The 21171-nt window shown below is 34.6% G+C and overlaps 1 protein-coding gene and 1 long non-coding RNA gene across 2 annotated transcripts in view; both read right to left on the minus strand.

Moving 5' to 3' along the window:
- Window positions 1–18519: 18519 nt before the first annotated feature.
- LOC111242309 lies at window positions 18520–19009 on the minus strand. The gene is made up of 2 exons (XR_002669107.1): window positions 18726–19009; window positions 18520–18648 (listed from the first exon to the last, which is right to left on the minus strand). It is a non-coding gene; the product is annotated as an uncharacterized LOC111242309 (long non-coding RNA).
- A 907-nt stretch (window positions 19010–19916) lies between these two features.
- LOC106771247 (sucrose-binding protein-like) overlaps window positions 19917–21171 on the minus strand; it is a 2402-nt gene continuing 1147 nt past the window's right edge. Inside the window, exons 4-6 of the mRNA XM_014657196.2 lie at window positions 20825–21091; window positions 20406–20694; window positions 19917–20303 (exon numbers count right to left, since the gene is read on the minus strand). Coding sequence (XP_014512682.1) covers window positions 20146–20303; window positions 20406–20694; window positions 20825–21091 — 714 coding nt within the window. The 3' untranslated portion in view covers window positions 19917–20145. The remainder of the gene's footprint in view (window positions 20304–20405; window positions 20695–20824; window positions 21092–21171) is intronic.

Below are 21171 nucleotides of genomic sequence, written 5' to 3' on the forward strand. Positions count from 1 at the left end.
AGTGCTTTGCTCATACACCTATGTTGATCCCTTTCACAGTATTTATTTTCGGACCTATAATTATGCTTCTCATTTAAGTTGTCAAATCTGTGTGCACCATTCAGGATGCAACTTCTCTACATTAGAGGTTTCAAATTAATGTTCGTTTTTTTTAAATTATGCATGAAAAATGATAATTTTCTGATGTGACAAAGATGGATCAGTCCAGATAGAGACTGCAAAGATACTGTGCTCATTATGCTTCTAACTTTCACTTTTTTACAACCTAAATGGAACAGAAAACCCGAAAAAACAACGGAATGAGAACGAAAGCAACAATTGCTAACCCAAAATAGTTTTTGTTACAAAACAAATAACCAGGCTTTCTGTGCCAATCTCCACGCGCTGTTGCCGAGACTGAATCACAACTCCACCAACAATTCCACGTGTCGTCCTCACGATCCAACCCTATTCTTGTCTCTCGCGTGGTTACTAACCAAGAGTCGTACGGTTGCTACTTACTTATAAGGAGATGTACATTAAAAAGACAGCATTTTTATTTCCTAAGACCTACGAACAATAATTAAAATTTAAAACGAAATCACTAAGAATTCTTTCTTCTTCTTTTTTTTTTCTTTGGGGGAGACAAAAAAACTTTAACCCTGAAGACATTCTGGCAACGTGTTAAGAAAAAATGGCCATTTGATGAGATTCTCTGAGGTGTTTTTTCCTATCATGTTCCCACTTTTTTTGGGCATCACATTATTAACCAGACTCCAGATAAGACGTGTTTGCTTCGTGCTTTCAAAAATGTTTCCTATTTGTTTCATTTCCTTTTACAATGCTAACTATTGTTAGAGGGTGTGTTTAATTCAAGAAGTTGAAAGTTTATAACTGGGATTGGAAAGTGTAAATGCATGAAAGAAAGTGAAGAAAGATGAGATGGTTGATCTTAAATGTTAGTAAGATTGATTAGTTTTGAAATGTGAGTGAGTGTATTTGAATTAGAGAAAGGATAAAGATACTTAGACAACATTTTTTGATAATATTTGAACATTATTATACGTGTCATTGTGTGATTGGTTTATGGTAGTGTCATTGTGTCATTTGGACCAATCACACAATAACACGTATGATTGATGTTCAAATATTGTCAAAAAATATTATTTATGTATCATTACCCAAAGAGAAAAAAAAGAAGAGTAATGGGGTAGGAGAGGAGGGGACACAAATATAAAGTGGGGACAAGGGGTTGACAGTTGACACAGTTATGTTTCAATTTGGCTAAGCATAGAAAATGCTTTTGAGAGACAAAAATAGTCACTCTATACTTCCACATGCCAAAGGGAAAGACAACTAGTGCCTGCTGGGGCTCTTTTTTCCAAAACACACTCTTACCCTTCTTATCTTCTTTTAATTTTTCCTCATTTACAAATATTATTTTATTTAATTCTGATTTTACTTCTCCTACACTAATTTCTATGGAGTTATGCCTTTCCCGTTTCTTTTAACAGTAACGATGATAAATTTGAAATCTTAGGATCCAAATTCTAAGATTTGGATCTGAATTGAATCGTAAAAAAACATGTATACTATTGATATCATTACACTACTTTACTTTTTTCTTTAAAATATATTTTACTGACACCTTATCAATATCTTATTCTACATTACCAAGAGTGAGATGCAAACTCAAAACTCTTAAATTTTACAAGACTTGAATACCAGTTTTAATAGAAAATAATAACAATGGATGATGAAATACTGAAAGTTGGTAGCTGTAAATCACGTGAAAGATGTCCTATATGATTCTTCCAGGAAATTAAGGTTGCTTTCCATGATGGAAATGGCTTCCAAGTAATGCATAGGGATCAACCCATTGGAGAGTTGCACTTTTCATGCAATTAAATCCTTCACCTACTTCATCATCTTCCTCCCATTGCCAGGCCCTACCAAGGTTTCACCACCATTGGACCAATTTAATACATCATCTTACCTAACTCATGCACCATTTCCATTCAAACACTTCAACATTTTATAATACAAAAACAAATTTTCAGTTGCTAAAAATGTGGTGCTCAAGTACAATTACTAGTTAGTTGCTATCAGTTATGCTCGACATTAGCGGTTATATAAGGACAAATACTACATAGTACAAAAATAAACATATCAAAGGTCCCTACATTGAAATCCATCAAGAATTTTTTTTCTTCTTCTAAGTATCATTAATTAACATAAATGGATAAATATTGACAAAACACTCTCACGCATCTATACTTAATGAAGTGTATATCTATTTCCAAAAGCTTTTCCTTAATAATTATGTAAGAGAAAAACCACAGATTAAAACTAAAATATTTAGCATTGGGAAAGGTTTTTCTTTTCACTATATTGTTGACTAATCACCTACACTTTTAATTCCTTGTTAAAAAAACTTCAAACAAAAACAAGAATGCAGCAATAAATTCCCTCAATAATTGGTTGGACCATCTCCATTCCCATGCTTATTTGCTCACGCCATCACTGTACATGTATATCTCATTGTCGTAGTAGACGTAATAGAAAAATTAAATATTATTCTTGAATAGATTTATCCAAACAGGAATTTAATTATTGAAACTCAAAGATTTAATAGATGATGTGAGTTCCTTAGTAAGATAAGTTGAGTTCAATTCTCGTATAACATATCCTTATAACAAAGATAAAAACTTTATATGTATTATGCTTTTGAACTTGAATGATAAATGTTTAAACTCACTTTTATCATGTAATGCAAGCTAGGGTTATGTTGTGTGCATTTCAACATGCATGAGTGGAAGGGAGTTTGGGTCTTTTGGAGTGGACCACTTAATCATAATTGCCAAATTGACTAGTGCTACCAAAAAAAAAGTCTTACCTGCAACTTTGAACTGCATTCGCATTGGACTTGCATAGTCTATATCCATATATATATAGGACAGTGTGGGGGCACTCATGAATCATGAAAGAACATATCTGGCTTTAAAATCATGACTAAATGCCAAACATTTGGAGTTCAAGATCATCATTACATCATTATTTTTAACCATTATTTCACAATTTTCACTCATCATCATAATATATATGTCTATTCATGCATATACCATTTGTAATTATGTACAAATATCTATGTCTCAACAAATAATGTAATGTTTAAACTGTTTATTGTAAATAAATTATATTAGAGCAGCAATGAATCACGACTTTTGAGTTGAAGCAATTAAGCTTTGAAAAGTAAATGGAGATGGTGATATCAAAAGTTGTCTGGTGTCTCCAATGTATATATTGGTTAAGTGGTAAGTGATGATGTGGTGTTTAAAATTTTATAGGTTGGAAATTTCACAGGGAAAGACAGACATATTATGCAGAGAGAGAATTCTGATTTCTGACAATATTGACGCACGCTTGAAAGTTGCACAAAGGGCTATGATAAAAGTTCATTGGCTTTGGAAGGCGTCAAAAGCTAGCTAGATCTGATCAGTACTTCTACACTCCTACCTCACGGCAATGTCATCATCCATTTCTTGCTCAAATAACAAAATTTAAACATCAAAAACTCGTTTATATGCAAAACAAAAGAAACTCTCTTTCCTTCTTTTTTGTCATTTCTTTCTTTCTCATCATCAGTTGCATTGGAGGAGACTCTTTCACCAATTCTCAGTATCACAATAAAGTTACAACAAAGGCATTCTTTGCAAAGCAAGTGCAAGAGAATTTCCTTCTTCTCCACCTGTGACTCCTTAATTTCTAGGATTGTACAAGTTGTTCACTGGAGCTTAGTAAAAGTTTCTCTCCTGTGCTGTAGCACCAAAACAGCAAAATCCAAAACAGACAGTATTAGGTATGAATATGTAACTCATCAGTAAAGAATGGCCAAATAACGAGACTGAATTCGCAAGCTAGATCTGGCTAGCTAGCTAGGCATGGACCATAATAAGACAATGGAAATGTATAGGTGTAAAGAATGAATGGTTCGTTATATGATGCTAAATACATATGTGGTGATGTCACCATTAGACCAGCTTTATTGTCTTATTCTGTCTTAAATATCTGATTCATTTTGCTTGTAAAACAAGGTATCAGTGTGGCCAGAAAGAAGAACTTAATTAAACCTATGTTAAATGGTTACAACAGAAGAGACCACACCACACTTCACAGATAATTAATTCCTGTAATCAATGCAAATGTCAAATTCAATTTATCAATTCCTTAATATGAGTCTGTTCTATTCACATCCCTCGTTCTACTCCAGCAGTGTTGCAGTGCAGACTGTCGAGTGCAGTCTGACTCAGTTGAATTAGGTATATGTATGAATACAGAGATCCTACCAGAATAATTTTAGAAGAAATATTATTTTTTCTTAATATAACTACTTATTGAAATTATAAGATAAAAATAATTAAATTAAAAATTACTCATATACCTAATATATTTTGGAATAACTTATTCTTAATTATAGTATGTTTATATATAGTATATGTAGGGAGTGATATCATGGTTGGCGTAGGATGAGTGCAGATTTTGCTGTTTGGATGATCCATTATTTTCTGCAGCCACGTGCATGGAGCTGAACCTCGTGTTTTCCTCCGTGCAAGTTTTTTCCATTCTGAGTTACTCTGTTCAGTAAGTACTGTTGTTATTATGGAGCAAAGTCCTTTATTTGTTTGCTTTTGTCCCTTTTCGATCTTCATACTCAGCATTCAAAATCACGATACTCTCCTGTGATGTGAGTTTTAAAGAACGTACGTCATCCATTATTTCATCTCTCTGCAAGTGGGTCTCTCTATGAATCTCTTGTTTTCATATCTGTGGTCTATGGATTCATTTCTCCAAATCATGCATTAAAAACTCATGCACAATCATACACAAAATCAATCTGTATTTACACACTTACATTGGTAGTATAGAAGATGAGAGAAGAATAAATATACCTATTCGTTATTAAAAAAAGAAAGAAAAAAATTACAACAAAAAAATGCAAAGAACACTACTGCACACTATTTATAATTTATAAAATTAAAACAAAAACAACAAACTACAATAAGATGTTGACACATGTAAAAGTATAATTTTTGAAATATGTATAGAGCATATTCTAACACAAAGTAAAATAAGGTATTTGCAGTGGTTTACAGTGTGGAATTAAAGAAAAATTGAATTGTAATTAACAGAGAAAAATGATAAATGGTGGAAATTGAATAATGAGAGAGTTAGAATTTGAAAATTACTAAAGATGAGGATAGTCAAAGAAACAGTTATGGAGAGAGAGAATAAGAAGTAACCTAAAAGGGGAGGTAGGTTATGTGGTAGTACTTATAGGATAGGGCTTAGCTTTGAAGAAGTTAATGGTGATGGAGATGATACAAATAAACTGTCATTGCTGTCATCATCTATGGTAATCTGTGCTTCAAGCCACCCACTCACTGCTACAGAAAACCATGCAATTGCTTCATCACATCACTATCATCTTACACCCTCGCAAACTCTAACATTGTTAACTAGCCAATTTAGGCACCAAATCATTTTTAGGATAACCATGCAATAAGGATACTAATAATTATCCTTATTTCTGCACAAAAATTATGAAAGATTAGTGCAATATGTTTCAGGAAATTCACTCATTCTTCAAATACAAAATTAAGCACTGCAGAGAAGAGAGAGGTGGCTATGTGTATGAAATGTTCCTTCTGAAAACTTAAGCTAAAATTTTAATTTTTAATTTTTAGAAAATACATCCAAAATATATGTTAAAAAAAGATTAACAATCTCAAATCTACACTATAATTTAAAAATAAAAAATCATCGTAAAATATATTTTTAAAATTTTGGAAGGTTACTTTTCCATTCCACTTAAATAAAGAGGCACAATAAACAATTAAGACAAGAAAAATCATAGTCTGTTAATTCTTTTTGTATCCATAAATGGAGAGCTACTTCCTGCACCCTGGTGTTTTTTTCCTGCACCTCCTTGTCATATGTCAATTGTCTAAAATAGCTCTTAATAGAAAAAATAATAAAAATCTTAATGACCTCCCCTCCACTCCACCTCCATACTGTTTTTCTAAAATAGTCATTATGTAAAATTTAGGTAGAAACAACACTATTTTGACAGTTTAATTTACTGAATGGGACTTGAAACCTTTTCATTTGCTATTTATTGTCACACAAGCTTAAAATAACAAGAAATAACACCATGTTACCCACATATGCACTATATTAACAATAATTTTAAAATATATATATACTAAAATATAAAAATGTTGTTATAACAGGCTCTTGGGTGTTTCTTTAATACTACTTTTATCATAACACCACTTAATTATTTATATGTTGAAGAAAATGTTAAATAATATTAGTGTTGTAAATCATACTTGCTTCACTTAAAAGTATTATTAAAATTTATAAAATAAATACTATTTATTTATATTGCAATAGATATTAATAACTAAAATTAATTATTTAAAACATTAGAGAGATTAAAATTAAGAGAATTATTAAAGGCAAATAAAATTCATACATTTTATATCAATAAAAAAAATTATTTTAATTTTATACAATGAAAAACAAAAGAAGTTTTCTTTTTATAAAAACCAAAAAAAAACTGCTTATTTTGTTGGAACAAAAAACATTAAACTATCATCTTCAATGTTTTTTTTTTTTTTTTATCTTATAAAACACATAACTTAATAGTTTCTATTGATTTATAGTTACCTATATCTAAATTTCTTATTTTATATTTTAAAACATTATACATTATTAAAAATATAAATTTAATTGGTCTATATGTAGTTGAACTAAGATCACGCTTAGACAAAATATGTTTTTGTATACAACTTATCCACTTCACTTATACCATGATAAGGGTTTTGGTATAGAAATCGCTTTTTTCTTTTTCAAAGATATCTTAGCTAGCTACTTTTCTAATCTTCAAGCCAACCATTTGGTGGTGCTTGTACAATTAATTCCTTCTCTACTTACCTCTTACAATGTTAAAAAAAAAAAAAAAAATTAATGACGACATGAAAACCAGAATTTAATGACGACATGCATAACTTTATTTAATACTAATTCTTCTCATAGATCAATGTTACACAATTTTACACTAGTGAAAAAAAATCTTTCTATAATAACTTATTATTACATGTGGAGTCTTATTATAAAAAAAAATCAATTTTCTATTGTCAAAATTTGTATGTGACACTAAAAATTTGTATGTAAAATTACATTATTTATAGACTATTTACGGACAAAAATTTATATGAAGTAATCATAAATAATTTTACCTATGAATTTATCCGTATATAATTGAGTTGACAAATTGAATACACATACTTATTACAAAGACCACACAATGTCTATAAAAACAATTCAATCATATAATTCAGACAACACCCGTAAAATATTGAATAATAGTCTACATATATTCATCCAATAATAGTCTTCACATATAATAATTTATAAAATTCAAACATGTTTAATTACAAATGTATAAAGTGTTAATAATATAGGATAACTAACTACTTAATACTAATATGGAATATCTGAAAGTCCTAATACTAATAATCCTTATAAGGATTTTTTTGATCTTGAGGTTGATCTTGTTGTTGGTCTTGATTAATGTGATACAATTGATTTTATTGGTCAATATTTGGCATTGGAAAGATATTTTGTGCAGTCGTTGCTGTCGAAGGTGGAAGATATTGCATTATTGCACTAATAAAATTTTGTAACGTGTCACATCTGGTTTGGAATTGTGAAATGATCTATCGAATTTGTTCCTCACTATTAGCTAGTCACGACTCACTATTTGCTAGTCGTGACTCACTATGTGCTAGTTTGGTGTGTAGTTGATTAAACTCCTCTACATTAACTTGTTGACTAGAAGATGCTTATGTCTATTATAAGTAACTATCGACAAAATCATCTTAAGAATCCACATGTCCAATCCTATAAACCCATCCCTTATACCTTCCATTTGTTGCTTGTAACCAACATCTATTCCTTACTTTTTCCTCCTCAATAGGATCTAGGGGACTAGATTCTGATACACCAATGGATGCACTCTCAGATATTGCTTGAGAAAATTTGCTTTGAAATTCTTCCTATTCAAATAATAAATGTTTGCGTTAATATAGTAAATAATTAAAGTGTGGAATGTAATACAACTTGTAAAAACTAACATGTGTCTGCCTAGATCTATCATCTACAAATTCTCCTTTTGAACGTCCATGCAACAGAAGTATCAGGGATCGTCGACGAGAGTAAAACACGCCCAACTCCAAGCATGCGGCACGAGTTCGAGTTATTAGGCATGAAAGATGGTGAGACGGTAGATAGCTACCTGGGACGCATACTCAGTATCGTCAACAAGATGAAATCCAATGGTGAGAAGATAGACTCTAGCACAGTGGTTAGCAAAGTATTGCGTTCACTAACCTCGAAATTTAATTATATGGTGTGTTCGATTGAGGATTCTAACGATTTGAGAACTTTGAGTATTGATGAACTTCATGGAAGTTACTCATTCATTAACAAAGAATGAAAAATCTTCAACAAGAAGATCAAGTGTTAAAAGTCACTCATGTTGTCAAATTTAGAGCTGGCCGAGGACAAGGCAGAAGTGGATGCGACCGTGGGAGAGGTCGCGGGAGACAATCGTTAAATGGAGCGCTCATTGAATGCTTTCAATGTCATAGGCTACGTCATTTTCAATACGAGTATCCTGAGATGGCAAAGAAAGCTCATTACGCAACATGTGAAGAAGAAACAAAAGCTGAAGAAGAACTCCTACTAATGGCATATGAGGAGGTAACCCAATCTGCTCATATGGAAGACTGGTTTCTAGACTCAGGCTGTAGCAACCATATGACCGAAAATAAACTCTGGTTCATAGAAGTAAAGGAAGAAGACTTCAGGAGGACAGTCAAACTTGGGAACAACAATAAAAATGGTTGTCGTTGTAAAAGGAACCATCCGTGTTCAAATTGATGGCACCTTTCACACTATTTCATATGTTTATTATGTTCCTGAGCTTAAGACAAATCTCTTAAGTCTAGGGCAACTTTAGGAGAAAGGGTTATTAGTTATCCTAATTCAAAATGATACGTGTAAAATTTTTCATCCCAAGCGAGGCCTGATTCTTCACACCAACATGAAGGGTAATAGAATGTTCCATCTCTCAGCCTCAATGCCTCCTCAACACTCTAGGTGTCTCCAAGTTGAGGACGACTCAGAAAGGGAAATGCATCTATAGCATAAACGTTTTGGGCATCTTCATTTTCACAGATTAAGCACTCTTGGAAAGAAGAAAATGGTGATTGGGTTACCACCAATAAAACATCCTCGAACAATTTGCACTGCTTGTATTATTGGTAAACAACATAGAGATCTTATACCAAAGCAAATTTCATGGAGAGCTTCGACAAAGCTTCAGTTGATTCACGCTGACATTTGCAGTCCTATTTCACCAGCCTCGCAAAGCAACAAACGGTACATTCTAAGTTTTATCGATGATTACTCACGTAAAGCTTGGATTTATTTTTTACATGAAAAGTCTGAGACCTTCGTTACTTTCAAAAGATTCAAAGCCTATGTTAAGAAGGAAGCAGGAGTTTACATCACCTATCTTAGAACAGACCGAGGTGGTGAATTCACGTCCAAAGAATTTGCAGAATTTTGTATTCAACAAGGCATTACAAGGCAATTGACGACAGTCTACACCCCTCAACAGAACGGAGTTGCAGAACACAAAAATTGCACTATCATGAATGTTGTTCGTACTATTTTACAGGACAAACAGGTGCACAAACCCTTTTGGCTTGAAGTAGTGCGATAGTGTGTACATGTTCAGAACAGAAGTCCCACTTCCGCCATTAATCAACAAACTCCGGAAGAGATGTGGAGCAACTTCAAACCTCGAGTTGATTATTTTCAAACCTTTGGGTGCATCGCTCACGTTCATGTTCTAGATAAAAAACGCAACAAACTTGATAACAAAAGCCAACCGTGCATCCTATTGAGAGTAAGTAACGAATCTAAAGCCTACAAATTGTTTGATCCTGTTACAAAAAAAGTAATTGTGAGTAGGGATGTGATGTTCGAAGAGGACAAAAGCTGGAATTGGAATGAAAATGTATAGAAAAGCATAACTCTTGACTAGGACAATGAAGCAGCCACCGACAATGGGAATATAGAGTCTCCATCAAACGAAATAACATCCAATAATGTTGATAACCTAGAAATGTTGGAACCCCGAACCCGAATCAGCCTCAAATTCTGAACAAGATGATTCCCCCAATTGAAGGAAGAACCACAAGAATGCGAAGGCAACCTGTATGGATGGTTGATTATGAAACTCATCTCTCGTTAGATGAAGCAAATTTACGAGCAATGATGATTACAAACTCTAAAGATCCTCAATCCTATGAAAAGGCTTGTAAAAGTCCACAATGGAGGGAAGCTATGAATGCAGAAATGAAAGAAATCGAAAAGAATCATACGTGGGAATTGGTAGATCCTTCAGAAGGGGTCATACCTATTGGTGTTAAATGGATCTTTAAGACCAAATTCAATGAAAATGGTCACGTAGAGAAGTACAAAGCTAGACTAGTGGCCAAAGGTTATGCTCAAAGGTATGGAGTTGATTATACAAAAGTATTTGCTCTTGTTGCTAGACTTGACATTGTGAGAATACTACTAGCATTGGCTGCTCAAAATACATGGGATGTGTTTCAGCTTGATGTAAAAAGTGCATTCTTACATGGAGAACTTCACGAAGAAGTTTTTGTCCAACAACCATCAGGCTTCATCCAAAAAGGTAGTGCAAATCAAATCTACGTACTAAAAAAATCATTGTGTGGCCTCAAACAGGCTCCAAGAGCTTGGTATAGCAAGATTCAAGCTTATTTTGCAAAAGAGAAATTTGAAATATGCTCCACTGAACACACCCTCTTCATGAAAAGAACTAAAGGTACTATTCTCATTATTAGTCTCTATGTTGATGATCTGATCTTCACTGGAAATAGTAACCGTTTGTGTGATGAATTTAAAAACTCAACGAAGAGAGAGTTTAATATGACTGATTTGGGTAAAATGAGACATTTCCTTGGCATTGAAGTTATACAAAGTAACACAGGATTTTTTATCTGTCAAAGACAATATGCTCGTGAAGTGCTAGAATGATTCAACATGACCAAAAGTAATCATATATGTAACCCCATCGTACCAGGTACAATACTGTCTAAAGATGATCAAGGTACTATAGTGCATGCCACAAAATTCCAACAAGCAGTCAGAAGCCTCATGTATTTAACAATTACCCGACCAGACTTAATGTTTGGAGTAAGCTTAATCATTCATTACATGGAAAACCTAAAGGAGTCACATTGGGCTCCAGTAGAAAGGCTCCTATGATATATCAAAGGTATTATTGAATATGGCATATGTTATCAAAAAGGAACATATAATGGTCTGACAGCTTATAGTGACAGTAACTATGCTGGAGACTTAGATGATAAAAGAAGTACTTTCGGTTCAGTATTTTTAATCAGAAATGGAGCTCTCTCATGGGCATAAGAAAAAACCTATGGTAAGCTTATCTACTACCGAGACTGAATACATTGCTGCAACATTTTGCGCTTGTCAATGCATTTGGATTCAACGAATCTTAGAGCATCTTGGGTCAAAAGAAAAAGAAGCAACAAAAATCCTATGTGACAACAGTTCCACCATTCAATTATCCAAGAATCCTGTCTTTCATGGAAGAAGTAAACATATTGCAGTGAGATTTCACTTTCTTAAATTATTAGTACATGACCACATAGTTCGCTTGATCTATTGCTCCTTTGATAAGCAAGTAGCAGACATAATGACGAAGGCATTAAAGCTTGATCAATTTGAAAGAATCTGACACATTCTTGGGATCACAAAAGTTACTGATATAAGCTAAATATAACTATTATAGCTTAAGGGAGGGAATGTTAATATTAAGTTTAATTTTGTTGTATAAATTACGTGTCCGTAAAAGATCCCTACTTTATAGGGTGAACTAGTCTTTTAATAACTAGATATTAGGAGTGTTTAGTTACTCCTCTTATTTATCTGTTGTGCAGCATGAACACTTTAACTTTTCAGTTGTAAGGCTTATATAAGTTATCTTTCATTATCAAATAAAGAAGTACCCTCTGTTATTTTTTATCATATCAGTATACATCCTGAGTTCTAATATAAACAACAACTAGTTTTATAACTCGGGAACATAGTGGTTTGATCCAAAATCTATTAATCTTGTATCAGCTTGTAGCCACAGCCAAGAGATAGCTTGTGATAGGAAATGAGTGATTGTAACACGTTTCGAATTAAGGATAGAAAGTCCAGACCTATATATGCGTGGAATTTTAATCTTCAATCTTCAAAGAAATATTCCCAATATAAAGAATGTTGACTGTTTGCCAAAAGGGTCTACAAAGGAGACTAGTTGTGTGGCTTCAAATGGTGCTTCAACTGTTCACATGAACTATTGCATGTCAATTTTTCACTTCAGTCGTTCTTTCACCTTTCATTGACTCTCACATTAGAGTAACCCAATTCTGGTGAAGATTTTCTGAACTTGCACCAAGGCCTACTGGGAAGAGAGGATTCTTTGAGATAGTTGATCTGAAGATCAATCTACAGGCCAAGGAAGATCTCAACGACAATTTGAAGAATGCCTCAGAGGAGAAGACCCTCCTTAAGGATCCTACCAAACAACCGACTAAGTGTAACGGGTGAGAAAAATGAAAGTCAAACAAATGTTGAGCTGGATGTGGGGGACAATTCTGTTATACCANANAATCACATGGCAGGTGATCCACAAGGAAAAGGGAGCAGGAAAAGCATGAGGCGTAAGAGAGAGAATCTATTTATGAAGGATTACGTGCTCTGAGGGCGCTATGCGTGTNGTATGTTCTCTNTGACCAATTCTGTTATTCCCANTCTTCTTACAGTACAATCTCTCCTTCTGAAATTCTTCTTCTCTGAATGAACCAGGTTATTACTATTGGAATGCTTCCACTGTTGGCTGAATACCTTTCACTATATTATTCAGTTTCTTTTTGTTCATTATGAAATACCCATATCAGACCTCTGTCATATTTTGGTTGCAATAAAACTATCCATTCTAGAGTTTATTTTAATTCATTCTTAGTTCCTATTTGGTCATTGCTATATATCCTAGTATTTCGGGGTTGTTTTTTTTGGTTACCGTTTCATTGGTGCTTTCATTGACGTCATGGCTGAGAACACCCGTTTGAAGGATCTCAAGCAAAAGTACATAGTCATTCCGATGAACTTCGCAAACTCATGGATCTTCTTGAAATTCGTGACCGGGAACAACGGGCTCATACTCAACAAGTTCAGGCTGATGCGCAAGCTCGTATGGATCAACTTCAACAATCTTTAGAGTTAATCGTGAAATTGCAATCTCAGTTTCATGGTGTCACTTCGGGAGCAAATCCGTTGCATGTTGCATTACTGGCTAAGGACATATCCTTGGGCTTTCCCCATTTCGATGGCCAATCATCGGTGTTAGTGTGGATTTTTAAGGCAGAAAAGTTCTTTAACTATCACCACACGCCGGATGCGGAGATAGTAGATATTGCTGCGATGCATTTCGAAAAAGATGTAGTGCCTTGGTTTCAAATGCTTCAAAGGCTATCTGCGGTCAAACATGGACAAAATTGACGCATGCTTTGGAATCTCAGTTTGGACCCTCTCCTTTTGATTGTCCAATGGCAAAGCTTTTTAAATTAAGCCAAACTAGCATCGTTTCTGATTATTACCTGAAGTTTATGTCGTTGGCAAATAGATCTGTGGGGTTATCTGATGAAGCGTTATTAAATTATTTCTTGAGTGGGTTAAATGCTGAGATTAGACGTGATGTGGTGGTTCAAACTCCTACTTCTTTGTTACGAGCAGTAGCTTTGGCAAAGTTATATGAGGAACGATACTCGCCCACGGTTAAATTTAATCATGTGCCTGTTAGACGATATTCTCCATTGTCTTCAACGAGTTTGCATACTTCACAACAACCGCTCAAACCTGGGGTTAAACCATCTCTTCCACCATTATTACCAAAACCTACAATTCCACCTTTGAACAATAGTAATGTCAAAAGAATCAGTCCAACGGAAATGCAACTTCGCAGAGAAAAGGGATTATGTTATTTTTGTGATGACAAATTTACTTTTAATCACAAGTGTCCAAATAGACAGTATTTGTTTTTGAATTTGGAGGATGACTCGTTGGATCCTGATTATGAGCCGCCACCAGATATTGATCAGCAGGTTGTTAATGAAGATATTGGGGTTGACAACCATCATTTATCTCTGAATGCTCTTAAAGGTGGAGTGGGGGTGGGTACAATTCGATTATTAGCTTACATTGATAAGCTACCTATCACGGTTTTGGTGGATGGAGGGAGTTCAAATAATTTTTTGCATCCCCGCCTGGCAAAATTCTTGAAGCTTCCGGTCGAACCAGCACCCATGTTCAAAGTCATGGTCGGCAATGGAAATTATATGGCAGCCGAGGGTTTCATTCAGAAATTGGCCCTCCATGCTCAAGGGCATTTGTTTCACATACCTGTCTATTTACTTCCAATTTTAGGGGCTGATTTGATTCTGGGAGCTAATTGGCTGAAAACCTTAGGTCCCCATGTAGCCGATTATGAATCCTTGAATTTAAAATTTTTGTATTAAGGTAAATTTGTAACATTACAAGGAGATGTTGATAATGTTCCCCTGCAGGCTCAATTGCATCATATTCGCAGGATGGTCCACACAAATTCCTTTGCCGAGGTTTATAGCATGCAAATGGTGGATACTAATGTGCAATCTTTGCCTTTGACAGAGTTACCACCTAATATAGACCCTAAAATTGTCTTACTATTGCGCACCTATGCTTCTGTGTTCCATACACCTTCCAATTTGCCTCCTCCGCATGCACATGACCATTCTATTCCATTAATCGAAGGATCAACTCCGGTGAAGGTGAAACCATATCGCTATCCTCATAGTAAAAAAGAAGAGATTGAAAGGCTTGTTACTGAGATTGAAAGCCCTTTTTCTTCACCAATTATACTTGTGAAAAAGAAATATGGTTCTTGGCGAGTTTGCACTGATTATAGAGCATTGAATGCAAATACTATAAAGGACAATTTTCCAATACCAACTGTGGATGAGCTGATTGATGAACTTTTTGGTGCCACGATTTTTTCTAAGTTTGATTTGAGATCAGGGTATCATCAAATCTTGTTGAACCCGCAGGATCATTACAAAATTGGTTTTCGTACGCATCATGGACATTTCGAATGGCTTGTCATGCCATTTGGATTAACAAATGCTCCAGCCACTTTTCAAAGTCTTATGAATCATATTTTTCAAGGATTATTGAGAAAATTTGTTCTTGTTTTTTTCGATGATATCCTTGTATATAGTTCTTCATTCAAGGATCATGTGTATCATTTAGAAGTGGTTTTGAAGATTTTACAACAGCATTAGTTGTACGCAAGGTTTTCCAAATGTTCATTTGGAGTTGAAGAAATTGATTATCTTGGTCAAACCATTTCTGGATCTGGGGTTGCCATGGATGATAAAAAGGTGGAGGCTGTCAAATTGTGGCCACGACCCAGTAACTTGAAACAATTGCGTGGGTTCCTTGGTCTCACAGGGTATTACCGACGATTTGTTAAAGGGTATGCCCAAATTGCTGCTCCACTAACAAAATTGTTGAAGAAAAATGCCTTTAAATGGACTGAAGCAGCAACCATGGCCTTTATCCAATTGAAGGAAGCACTCACTACAACACCGGTCTTGGCACTACCAAATTTTTCGGCTCCTTTTGTTCTTGAAACAGATGCTTCTGGTTTGGGGTAGGAGCAGTTTTAAGTCAAGGTAATCATCCCATTGCTTATTTCTCTAAGAAATTGTCTACGAGAATGCAAAAGCAGTCTGCATATACTCGGGAATTTTACGCGATCACCGAGGCCTTGGCCAAATTTCGACACTACCTGTTGGGCCATAAGTTTATTATTAAAGCAGATCAAAAGAGCTTAAAGGAGTTAGTAGAGCAACGTTTGCAGACTCCGGAACAGCAACAATGGTTACCAAAGTTTTTGGGTTTTTATTTCACAATCCAATATAAATCGGGAAAAGAGAATGTCCCAGCCGATGCATTATCTAGAAGTATTATGATGGCATGGTCAGAGCCAACTAATCAATGGCTAAAAAAGGTGGTTGTAGTATCTCAAAAGGATAAACGGTTGAAGGATTTATATGATCAGTGTTTGACTGATAAGTTGCAATCTCCAGAATATTTAATCAAGGATGGGTTATTGCTTTGGAAGGGTCGTATCATGCTGCCAGAGGATGATGATATTATCAATCAGGTGCTCTTGGAATTTCATTCTTCCAAGATCGGAGGACATGCTGGAGTTGCCAAAACCATTGCTCGAATTTCTTCCCAATTTTTTTGGCCTGCCATGCAACAACGGATTAGAAAATTTGTTCGGGAATGCCAAATTTGCCAACAAGCTAAAGTGAAGCAAGCTTTACCTGCGGGGTTATTACAGCCCTTGCCAATTCCATTACATGTGTGGGATGACATAGCAATGGATTTCGTTACTTGCTTGCCTTTGTCACATGGGTTCTCCACAATAATGGTAGTAGTTGACAAACTTTCCAAGTTTGGTCATTTCATTCCACTTAAGGCACAATATACTAGTAAGACAGTTGCTGAAGTTTTTATTAACAACATAGTTAAGCTGTATGGTATCCCTCGTTCCATAGTCTCTGACAGGGACGGAGTTTTCATTAGTTCATTTTGGCAACATCTTTTCAAGGCTAAGGTACTACACTTGCTATGAGTTCTTCATACCATCCACAGTCAGATGGACAGACCGAGGTTTTGAATAAAACATTAGAAATGTATCTTCGATGTTTCACTTTTGAAAATCCAAAAGGATAGTATTATATGCTTCCTTGGGCTCTATTTTGGTACAATTCTTCCTTACACCAGAGTATTGGCATGTCCCCTTTCAAGGCTTTATATGGGAGAGACCCTCCTACTGTTATAAGGTATGAAATTGCTTCTACAGATCCTGTTTCTGTACAAGATATGCTCCAAACTCGTGATACACTCCTGCAGCTATTGAAAACAAATCTACTTAAGGCTCAGCAGTACATGAAACAACAAGCTGATAAAAGAAGAAGGGATATACACTTTGCAGTAGGGGAATTAGTCTTAGTCAAACTACAACCTTATAGACAACATTTTGTTGCCTTAAGGAAAAATTAGAAATTATGTATGTGGTATTTTGGTCCGTTTGAAGTGGTGGAAAAAATTCACCCAGTGTTCCATGTCTCCTTTCTTAAGGCTTTTAAGGGTAGTCCTTCACAAACTTATTTACCTTTGCCTTTGACTACCACTGATATTGGTCCAATTGTCCATCCTTTGAAAGTTTTGGAATCTAGAACCATTATACGACAGTCTCAATCGATTCCTCAAATTTTAATTCAATGGGATTCCTTAGATACCACTGATGCCACTTGGGAGGATGTAGCTGAGATCCAACAGTCTTTTCTAGAATTCAACCTTGAGGACAAGGTTGTTTTCAATGGGAGGAGTATTGTAACGGGTGAGAAAAATGAAAGTCAAACAAATGCTGAGTTGGATGTGAGGGACAATTCTGTTATACCAAAAAATCACATGGCAGGTGATCCACAAGGAAAAGGGAGCAGGAAAAGCATGAGGCGTAAGAGAGAGAATCTATTTATGAAGGATTACGTGCTCTGAGGGCGCTATGCGTGTNGTATGTTCTCTNTGACCAATTCTGTTATTCCCANTCTTCTTACAGTACAATCTCTCCTTCTGAAATTCTTCTTCTCTGAATGAACCATGAACCAGGTTATTACCATTGTGAGATGACTACTAGAATGCTTCCACTGTTGGCTGAATACCTTTCACTATATTATTCAGTTTCTTTTTGTTCATTATGAAATACCCATATCAGACCTCTGTCATATTTTGGTAGCAATAAAACTATCCATTCCAGAGTTTATTTTAATTCATTCTTAGTTTCTATTTGGTCATTGCTATATATCCTAGTATTTCGGGACTGTTTTTTTTTGTTATTGTTTCACTAAGCAAGCGATTTTCCCCCTTCGCTTTTGTAGCTAAAGTTTTTTTTTTTTTTTTTTTTTTTTTTTTTTTTTTATGCTTCTGTTCTCAAATCTTTTCTTTCTTCATCGTATGCGTCAAGAATACATCTTGCTTGGTTCCATATAACCTGATTTTTCACTTTACTAATAACAACTAATAGTTACAATGTTTCCAAACCAACCTTCTCGGTGCTTTCTGCTAATTACATATTTTTCTTAAACTTCATTGCATGTTGGAATATAGAGTTTGCATAAGGTATAAAACTTTTCCATGTAACATCGATAGGATTTGGAATAATATGTGTGTGTGTGTTTTTCGGGGCTCAAATGGTTGGTTGGCCACCAGTGAGGATGGAGCTGAGAAGACAACAAGCAGCACTGCTTCTGGGGCATTTGTCAAAGTTTCCATGGACGGAGCTCCTTATCTTCGCAAGGTGGACCTCACAATGTACAAAAGCTACAAAGAGTTATATGATGCCTTAGCTTGTGTTGCACATGCAATGAAGTGGAAGCCCTCTATATATAATAAAGAACCTGAATCAAACGGTAGGGAAAACATTCTAGTTGCAACCAAGATCCTGAGGAGGCTCTATGCTCATCCCACTAACATAGTTGCGTAGTTTAGGTAAAATTTCCTTCTCACCGTTTGGGTGGATGAGGATTTTAAGGCTACGTTCTTTGTGCATCAAAGGGATGTCGATGCAGTTTCCTTTCCTGTTCAGTGTTTATATAAAGAGAGAGTAAGTTTAGGATCTCAGAAAATGAAAAAGATGTGAGGATTTTGTGCAGTTTTATATGAAAAGCACATGCTAGTGTTATATTTTCTCTATAAGGATATTAGTGATATAATTAGCTATTATGTATAAGTAATGTATTAAATGATTTTTTAAGACATATAGTTAATGTACAAATAATGTATTAAATGATTTTTTAAGATATACAATTCTATGTATAAATAATGTATTAAATCTTATTACACAATATAATGTATTAAATCTTATTATGATTTTTTAAGATATATATGTACAAATAATGTATTAAATCTTATTATACAATTTAAAATAATGTATTAAATCTTATTATAATGAATTTTATTTTGATTCTTCAATTGAATCTGTTATATGAATTATAAATTGATTAAATGAAATCATATTACATAAAAATGGATCGAATGTTAGTTGTAAATATATAATTTTTTAAAAAAATTATTTTCAAACCGTCGATAATCGTGACACTGTTTCTCCCAATTGTTTTTGCAATTGCTTTTGTAACCGCAAGAAACTTATCTAGGGGATTAAAACCCAGTAACGAAAGGTAAAATTAGACTTTTTTTTTAGTTATCTAATCAATAATATATAAATTTGTTTAAAGTATATATTGATACTGTATATATTATTTTCATAGAATGTTTTTTATTATATTTATGCAAATCAAGTTACATTAATTTTATATATATATATATATATATATATATATATATATATATATATATATTTTACTTTAAGTCTTTCGGAGTCTTAAACTCTACATCTCTATACATTTTGAAAACAAAAAAGTAAATTCAAATATTATATAGAAAGATTAAATTTCGATATTATAATAAATAGTTGTGCTCAGGAATAAAATGTCAACATTATCAAACACCCATTAGGGCTTGATTAATTCATTATCGATTCTTTTTAGTTTTTATTTTAAAGAATTTCCTCCCAACAATTAGCTTTCATCTTCTCGAAAACAAAGATTTATTATTCTGCCACCACCTTGGAAGAAAGAAACTAGTGGCCTTTTTATTCCATTTGGATGGATGGGCCTGCATTTTCACACACTCCATCTCCTACCTTACATACCTTACATCATTATCAACATAAAAAACATACATACCAGAAAACACTCATGCATCACCACTACCATCACTCCTTTTCCTTTTCTTGCTTCTTTTAAAGCTCTCACGCACTCATGCATCAGCACGACCATCACGCCCCTCGTGTGGCAGCTTAAAAGGAAAAAACAAACTCTCCTTTCTGTCGAAAATTCTGTTCACAATTTTCGAAGGATGGTTAAATCCCAGCTCCTTAGCAAGGTCGTCCATAGAACTCACAATGTTGTCCTTCCCTGTTACACACAATAATTACCTTAAACTTTACAACAGAGTAAAAACCAACATGCATGCATAGTATAATTAATTAATGATTTATACGCTATATGCATATATACCAGCAAATGTAAACTTCTTGTTGTCTTGAGCATTGATCTCGAACGACAAAATCTGGAGATTCTCTTTCCTGGAAGAGAATGTCACGAAGGGGTGACCGGGAGGAACAACAAACACCATTCCTGGCTTCAACTCGGCACTGATCCTATGGTATGAGGGGCTACTCTTTTCATGCTTTCCGTGTGACCTTGATGTGATGTGGGGACATACTATTTGAAGACCCCCTTTACCACTGATCACCACTGCTATCTTCGTTGCATGTGAGTTGTACAGAATAGTACTCATTGATTCCTACACAAGAAGAAATCAATGCCAATAACTTCATTATGTGTATCAGTCCAAGATAACTATTGTCAAAGTTGTCATAGATTAGGTAATTAATGAGATATAAAGAATAAAGGAAGTTGAGTTGGTATTAGACCTTGGTGATGTTGGTAAAGGAAAGCATGATATTGTGTTTTTGAAGGAGACTCCTGGAATCAGAAGGAGCAGCTTCAGTTAAAGTACCATAACGGTTGGAGAAAGTGGGAGACATGGTGAAAAGATTGAATTCAGCCGTGGAGGGGCCACTAAAGGGCCACCAGTAGGTTTTCTTGGGGGCCAACTCCTGCACCTGTTCTCTGCTTATTTGGAAAATACTTCCCCCATTCTGTTGGTCAAAAAGCTTCTCTAACTCTCCTTTTGGGCTCTGTAATCAATTTCTCATTTTAGCAGATATTTCCCAAACCAAACTCAACCACCAACAATTATTCTTAATATATAGTATAA

This window comes from Vigna radiata, chromosome 8, assembly GCF_000741045.1.
Source record: "Vigna radiata var. radiata cultivar VC1973A chromosome 8, Vradiata_ver6, whole genome shotgun sequence".
NCBI classification, from domain to species: Eukaryota; Viridiplantae; Streptophyta; class Magnoliopsida; order Fabales; family Fabaceae; genus Vigna; species Vigna radiata.